The sequence below is a fragment of the Octopus bimaculoides genome, chromosome 4, assembly GCF_001194135.2.
Source record: "Octopus bimaculoides isolate UCB-OBI-ISO-001 chromosome 4, ASM119413v2, whole genome shotgun sequence".
Taxonomy (NCBI): domain Eukaryota; kingdom Metazoa; phylum Mollusca; class Cephalopoda; order Octopoda; family Octopodidae; genus Octopus; species Octopus bimaculoides.
The window spans coordinates 83,788,034-83,796,433 of NC_068984.1; the positions used below are offsets into that span (position 1 = coordinate 83,788,034).

The 8,400-nt window shown below is 37.6% G+C and overlaps 1 protein-coding gene across 4 annotated transcripts in view; it reads right to left on the reverse strand.

Moving 5' to 3' along the window:
• The window catches only part of LOC106875131 (serine-rich adhesin for platelets), a 99,834-nt gene that overhangs the window by 22,690 nt on the left and 68,744 nt on the right, over window positions 1–8,400 (reverse strand). For all 4 annotated transcript variants that reach the window (XM_014923119.2, XM_014923116.2, XM_014923118.2 and 1 more), the window contains one exon: window positions 2,568–5,672. In XM_014923119.2, coding sequence (XP_014778605.1) covers window positions 2,568–5,672 — 3,105 coding nt within the window. The remainder of the gene's footprint in view (window positions 1–2,567; window positions 5,673–8,400) is intronic.

The window sequence follows — 8,400 nt, forward strand, 5'->3', positions numbered from 1 at the left end:
TTTGGTGCTAAGTTTTATTTCAGTTGCGAATGAATTTGGTTCATTGTTTGAGGTTGTCTGTGGTTTTAATGACGCTGACTATTTCTGGTGTAAATGGGGTTATATTTTCTTTGCTCTTTGTTGAATATGGTTTTTAATGTGAATCGATAATTATTTTGTTGTGTGAGTGCCTATAATGTTAATTATGGTGTTGCTGAACTCTAAAAACTTTGAATATTTCTTGGCAGAACTTGTTCCACTGTGCTTTTTAGAAGTTTATAAAAGTCCTTTTTTTTTTTTCTTTCTTTCTTTCTTTATTGACAGGCAAGTGTGTTGTGATGATAACTTGTAGGTAGTTAGAGGAAATTTGGAGAACTGTTTGCTAATTAGTTGTGTAACTAACAGTGGGAGAAGACAGTAATGTCTGAGAAAGAGTTGTTGTAATTATAGTGATTTCAGGGGAATTTTACTGCTTTCTCTAAGCTCCCTGCTCTGGCAGTCCATCTGAATATGAGTTGCAGATTTTTTTTTCAGCCACCCTATCCAGATTAAACATCCTGATACTCAGACTATCCATTATGTTGCTGTTCCTGACATCATGCATATGGTCAATCCATTTTAAACAGACCTATAAACAAAGACATTCCTGTCACAATCATTCTATCTTCATTCTTTGTGCAAGGAACCCAGAACCACATTATCCTATATGCACTTTTATAAGATAAGGTGTGATTTGAGAGAGATTTCAGTGCTACCGCTAGGCTTCCTGCTTTGGCAATCCATCTGAACATTGATTGCTGACTATTGCAGCTACTCTGTCTGGATTAGTTCCTAATGTCATCATGCACACAATCAAACACACTCGTCTATATCAAAGGATTAAGTTATTACAAGATATGGCTTGTCACACTAGTGTAATTGTCGTAGTTGAGTTGGTAAATTGCACGTGTTGGTGTGAATTATTTAGGATATCAAGGGAGTCTAGTTGCAATGATATTATGCTAACTCTCATTACTTATACTTTCAAAATCATGAGTACATTAAAATCTTCCCTAATGATGGTATTTGTGAGAGTATTAACCCTTTAGCATTCAGATTACTGCCAAATGTAACACATATTTATTCATATTGCTTTGAACTAATCATGCATTATCTCTTAGCTTTGAGATTTCGATAATGTGAATGTTTATTTTTAGAATGACATAGTAGGGTAGGTGTGAAAGGCTAGATTTAGCTGGTTTGAATATAAAACAGGTAAAATATTTGGGCCAAATATTGCTGGTTTGAATACTAAAGAGTTAAAGTATTTAGCTAGGGTCTGAAACCTTGTGGGACAGCTGATAGTGGCACATATGCTTTGTTTTGAAAAACTGTATTTCTAAGTGTTGAGTTTTTCCCTATTAGTTTATGAATATCACTTATGATATCTATGTAACAAATGCAAGTTTCTATCTAATTTGATTATGGTACAATTTGAAATGGTGGACGTTCAGTGTTCATGCAGTGCTGCAAATCATAAAATTTTTTTTAGTTTCAGCAAGGTGTTTGCAATGTTGTATTGCACAATTTTAGATTGTCAGATGTTGATGCTTGGTGGAGGGTGTTTGGTGCAGACTACTGGATAAGATGAAGATTATTAAGTGCAAGCATTTCAGTAAAGGACGTTAGATGAAAGTGAAGGTTATTTGAAGAAAACTGGTTCTTTGAATTTATAACTCAGGAATTTATTTGGAAACTACCATATTACATATCTGAGTTGCTAATAACAATGTGGACCACTGAGTTAAAGACAATGTCAAGTAATCATCTAAGTGAAACATTTGCGGCTTTCCACTAACTCTCTCAATAGATAAAAATATTTCATAACAATCTACTAGGTATTACCCACAAGTAGATGAGCTAGACATAGAACTATGTACTCTTATCGGAAATACAATAAATTTGAACCTACAATACATGCTTACCAACATGCTAAAAATGTGGAGAGTTTTTTTTAATCTAAAATTATTAACAGTCAAACAAATGTCAGACTCACAAACTGCTACTTCCTTCATAAATAAAAAGATTGAGTAGGTGATGGTGCAACTAAGGAAAACGATTTAATAATGCATCAAAACTACTTAATGCTTTGACTGGCCTTAGGTTTCAACATACCTAGTAACAATTCAAAACTCTACTGAGAAAACATTTTTAAGCAAAGCAACTTTACATAAATAATGTTTAGAGAATGAATTTGTTTTTAAACAATTTCTCCAAGTCACAGTTTATATAATGCTCAATAACTTAAACTGAGTATCAGATAACTATGATGAAACAAATGTCTGGCCAAAGTCTAATGGATAAATTTTTTCAGTAAACAAATCTTAATATAAAAAATGCCACTGACATAACCTTTACAAAACAAACTGTCCAATGACTGGACATGTTATATCAGGAACAAAACAAATCACAAAGCAACCTTGCTTCAATTCTTTCCAAACATTACTTGTGCAATATAGATTAAAATGGCAGAAGTCAAAAAAAAAAAAATTATTTTTTTAAAAAACATTAAAAATATAAACAATTCAAAGGCAGACACTTATACATACCTTGAGATGTTGTCAGGTGGGCACAAAATGGTTTGGAATCAAAGACACTTGATGCAGTTGCTGAAGAGAGCACAGAATTTGAGGTGGTGAAGTAACTGTGCAGACTAGTAGGTAACAAGTGCGATAGAGAAGAGGAAGAAGAAGGAGAAGAAGAAGTGGTGGAGGAGGAAGAGGAAGAACAAGGGTTGTGTGTAGAGAGGACATTAGGAGCAAGAACTTTACTGCCAGGTGAGGCAAACTGGGACAGAGCTGTGCTGACAACTGCATTAGCAGCCGATACAGAACTACCACTACTGTCTATGCTTGTCGTCCAAGTGGGCAGCCCCAGATGGCTATTGGCCACTGCAGAAGTGCACAGCTCTGCAGCAGTTGTTGCAGTAGTCTGTAGCTGAGCAGCTGAAGACTGGTGTGTTTGTGGAACACTAATCAAACCTGTTGCTAGACTACTGCTGCTGCTACTGCTGTTCTTGACTGCATGTAATGTAGCAGCTAATTTGGAATTAACAGCTTGCTGATGCAAGACATTACTACTAGGAAAGCTATAGTTTGTAGGTATCTCTTGCATTACATACAGATTATTGTCAAAAAGCTTGCCACTTTCATCCTTACAGTTTGATTTCTGACTAATCTGATTTGACTTCAAAACTTCACTATCTCCTGATTCTGAAGGAGAATCAGATGGTTCTGATACACTTCCCAAACCAGAATCATTATTCAAAGACATCACATTTTTAACATTAGTGTCCTTATCCGAGAAAGGAGTAGAAGTGATGGCTACGGAACCTGTGAGGCTGCTCTGGTTAGAACTCTCAGATTCAGCATCCGAGAGAGAGGCTACTTTACTGCTGTCAGGACTCTCTTGAATTTGATTTAGCTCCACTGTGGTAGTATCACGCGTGGTCGTGGTGGTAGTAGTGGTGGCTGTAGTGGTGGTAGTGGTGGTGGTAGTGGTAGTGGTGGTGCTGAAGGTGGTATTACTGCTGCTGTCACTGGTAGAAGACCGATCCGTTTTCTCACTTGCTGGAATCTTAACCTGATGTGCTTTCAACGTGTTCTGATGCAACCCACTTGACAGTGATGAGACAGCTGAATTATTGCTGGCAACACTGCCACCCGACGTACTGCTTTTGTCAGAACAACTTTTATAGAATGGAACATTGTGCTTATCAGAAGCCCAGTGGATATTCACAGAGCCACAAGCTCGGTCAGCTTTACTAGTCCGTGGAGCATTGTTAGCACATTTTTTCTGTTTGCGTGCACTTCCAGTCTGCCCTGCTGAAGTTTTCCTGAGTGGAGAAAACAAACTTGGCTCTGTTTTGCTTTGCTCTGAAACATCAACACCACAGTGAGCAAACCTTTTATCAACATGCTCTGCTGAAGGATTGTGTAAAGTTGACTTGCTCCCGTCTTTGCTATGACTAGACTGAAAGGCCGCCACAGCTGAGTTTGATGCATTCTGGCTGTTTTTTGAATGACCTAGTAAATTTTGACCATTGAGTCCAACGCATTGATTGGTTTGTTCTTTAATGTTACCCAGCTGTATATGACCATGGCTTATGGGTTTTGATAGAGTTGTGTTTGTGTGATGTCCAAGACTATCACAGATATACGTATTCTTATTAGGGAGAGAGTTCGAACAGGTGTACGGTGTCTTGGGACTACCACTTTCAGATTCTTTACTATTTACAGGTAACTTAGACTTTAGACCAGCCATCAATTCTCCTCTAACTAATTGGGTATCCAATGCTGGGATTAGGTCTTGCAGGCTGTCAGATCTTGAAGGGCTATTTTCATTCACTGACTCTAAATGGCCAGTATGTGGATTGATTAGCTGACCCCCTGTAGTGGAGTCTTTTGACAAAAGATTTGAGATCTGCCCAGATTTTCCTGCAGAATAATGTTGGACATTTGCAGGCAGTGTATTAGCATCACTTCTCTTGTGATCAACAGAAAGTTTCTCATTTATTAACATATCTGAACTTTGAGATTTTGCAGAAACGGGACTATAGTCTTTTGGGTTGAATGTAGGGCTCGGGCAGGTAACATTGGGGGCAGATAATATGCCTTGGCTAGCCACAGCTGTTGACAATGTATTGGTGCTACTAGTTAGCGAAGAGGAAACATTATATGACATTAGAGGAGAATTAGATGTGATCTGAAGAGATCCATCCCCGGCAACAGAAACCTGGGTGTTTGGGTTCTTCGGCTCTTTTATTTTTCTCTGCCGACGTTTGCGCTTAGGTGGACTGGCATCTGGAGGGGGGAGCATTTTACTAGAGGCCAGATTATTAAAGGGACCTGATAGAGCGTCTGTCTGGAGCAAGTTAACCAGTAAGGGACTGGAGGAAGTGACTGGCTTCGACATGCGAGGCACATTGTTCACAGTTGTTGTAGTGTGTGGATAGGGAGGGGGTGGAGGCAAGCCTGTTGGTGTCATACTTGCCCTGGTTGTGGTGGATGCATGGGATAAACTCTGTGTGGAGGGGTATTTGATACCAGGCTGACCAATTGGACTGCGACTGGTGCTTGGAGAGGACAATAAACCTTGACTCTGCGAAGCAGGGTATCCAGTGGGGCTGCGACCTGGCGGTAAAGCTGAACTAGTTGTCGACGTCGAACAACGCGAGAATGACACGGTATTGATCACACTGTTTGGTCTAAAGGGTATTGGTTCACACGATGATGCCACCACATTGGGAGACCTAAAGACTTCACTAGCCGGAGATGAGCAGTTCAATATCGAGTCCACCAAAGAAGTTCCAGGGCTAATAAATTTATTAACATCTTTCTTGCTGCTTGGTAAGGTAGACAGACTACCAGTGTCCTGGTTTGGTGCAATCTGGTCATGTAAGGGATTAGCCATACTCGCAGCAGGAGATGAGCTCTTGAATACCAACTCTGTTCGTTCATTGTTGTGACCAGCAATAGTCAGTGATATCAACTGATCACCTTCAATTTGCACAGCCAGTACTCCAAGTTCCTTTAATGCAGCATGACCTTGTTGAGCCAACTGTTTCAAACGTACAGCTGCCTCACGAGGGATATTGAATGTAACTCGAACACTATTCCATGGTTCCACTTTCTTCAACACTAGCTTTCGCTTATCTGCAAGAAACAAAGAAATGGTACAGAGTTAATATTTCAGCTCACTAAGATTTAAATCTCTCTCTCTCTCTCTCTCTCTCTCTCTCTCTCTCACACACACACACACACACACACACACACTTCACATTTGTTTTTAAAAATGTTGGTTACTGTAACTTACTTTATCAAAAAATACATCAACACATTCTTTGGAAACACATTTTCAATTAGTAATAAAGCAGAGAAATGATGACACAAGGAGATAATACAACTATCTGTCTCTCAATTATACTCTAATCTCTCATCTGGCTCACAGTCACTTCACTTGGTTCCACTCCCTCTCTCCAATGAGAAGTCTGTCTTCCAAGCTACTTGGTGACCCTGCTAGTGCCACATAAAAAGCACCCAGTACACTTTGTAAAGTGATTAGCATTAGGAAGGGCATCTAGTCATAGATGCAAATGAAGCCTGCTATAGCTCTCCAACTTGTCAGCTCCTATCAAAACATTCAACCCATGCCAGCATGGAAAACAAATGCATAATGATATATATATATATGTATATATATATATATATATAAAATCATCACCATCATCTTTTAACGTCTGCCTTCCATGCTGGCATATATATATATATATATATATATATATATATATATATATATATATATATATACACATGAAAAATAGGATTGCTTTGACTTTGTTGTTCTTAGGAATATCCATTTACCAATTCACTTTCTCTATAAATTTGATTGTTCTTTTTTAAAATATCACTTGTTCAACATGATAGTTGGTCATCATCTGGTTTTACCTTGCCTATTTACATGTTTAAAATTTACCTGATGATAGTTATAAATTTTAAACCTCACTTGTGTTCTTTTAAATGTATGCCACACCTGGAACCACCCCTGGATTGGCTCTATGATTTATATAGAATTAGCTGCCTCTGTATGTGCGCACACACAAAGATGGAGGTGAATTTCCATTATATCCAAATAGAATTAATTTTTCAGTTCAGTGGGGTTTGTTTCAATAACTGGTCATAATTCTTACTGCAACAACTTTAAAACAGTTTTGTTTTAGGAGTTTGTATTTGTGTCAACTCCTAGTAACTAAAATTTCTCACTACAATGGGGGAAAAAAACCTTTTTTTTTTTTTTCTGAGACAGAAGACCTATACAGTCAGACATGCATATTATATAGAATATTGATTCAAGTATGGACAATGTGACATCAAGAAGTCTGGTTATATTAACCATTAGTGAGACACCGTATTGAGAACATGCAGCTGTATCAAAGAGACTAAATATAAAGTTGTCTGTGTTGCCATATGTTAGTATCCTTTATGTTACAGTCCAAGACAGTAATTCTGCAAAACCAAAACACAGATAGTCCAATTCACATTGTTCTTTAAATATATGTTGAAAGCATACTAATATGCTAATTTTGACAAGCAGTACTCATGGAAATTCTATATTTATTTAAAAAACTTTAACATGAGTAGATGCTACGAGAGAACCATGAAATATGTATTTACATATGCACACACATACTGACATTATATATACACACACACACACACACACAAAAAAGATATATGTATATGGAAGATATCTGTAATAGTTCACTACATGAACATAATGCTTCCATCTAATCATATCATTATTTTATATACTAAGTTACACTTAAAAAATATTTCAAATACATGTGAGAATAAGATGACTACAGACACAGTGATGTTACAATCTTAACAACATATTCATAGTCTTCCTTCTCTCTCTCAATTTCCATATCACTTTCACCATCCCAACTATCTACTTTCTGCTTTTCCTCCAGACATTTACTTCCACTCTTACTCAACTTCTCACTTTTAGAGTTTTCTGCTTCTGTCACAATCTATCATTCACTATTCACCATTATCTATACCAATGCCACAACTATAACCAACTATTTCTTACTCTTTCATTACACGACACAAAAAGTAGGTAGATAGGAACATACTGTTGTATCAATATACAATCCCTGCATTTTTGTGAATAATGATTTTTTTTTGTAGCAATAATGACCATTTCATCATCTTTTTATGGATTCAGATTAGTAAGTACAAAAATATACCATCCATGATTCTTTCCAAATTTTAATTTCAAATCCAAGAGACAATACCAGTTAAAATTAATAAAATCTAGTATAATTTATCATGAAACAATTTTAATGTTATTACAAAGTAATAATTCAAAATAATACAATTTTTGAAGGATTACAATAGATACTTCCATCCCTTGATGTATGAATGCAGAGAAGCATACAAATTTATGCACACTACATGAATAATAATCTCTAGAATGTATTTTGGGTAATGCACTCACAACTAGACACCCACCACACAAACACACTATACATATACATGTCAATGATGTTTATCCAAAAGAAAGAGCACCAACTTGGACCAGTATAGCTTCATCAACGTCATTGCAAGTGTTGGAATCAGCATGCAAAGAGTCGGAACAAAAGTTTCTACAGCTGGATGCCCTTCCTAACGCCAACCACTCAGAGAGTGTAGTGGGTGCTTTTACGTGTCACCCGCACGAAAACGGCCACGCTCGAAATGGTGTCTTTTATGTGCCACCCGCACAAGAGCCAGTCCAGGGGCACTGGCAACGATCTCACTCGAAAATCCTACGGGAGCCAGTCAGGCGGTACTGGCAACGGCCACGCTCAAAATGGTGCATCTCATGTGCCACCCGCAC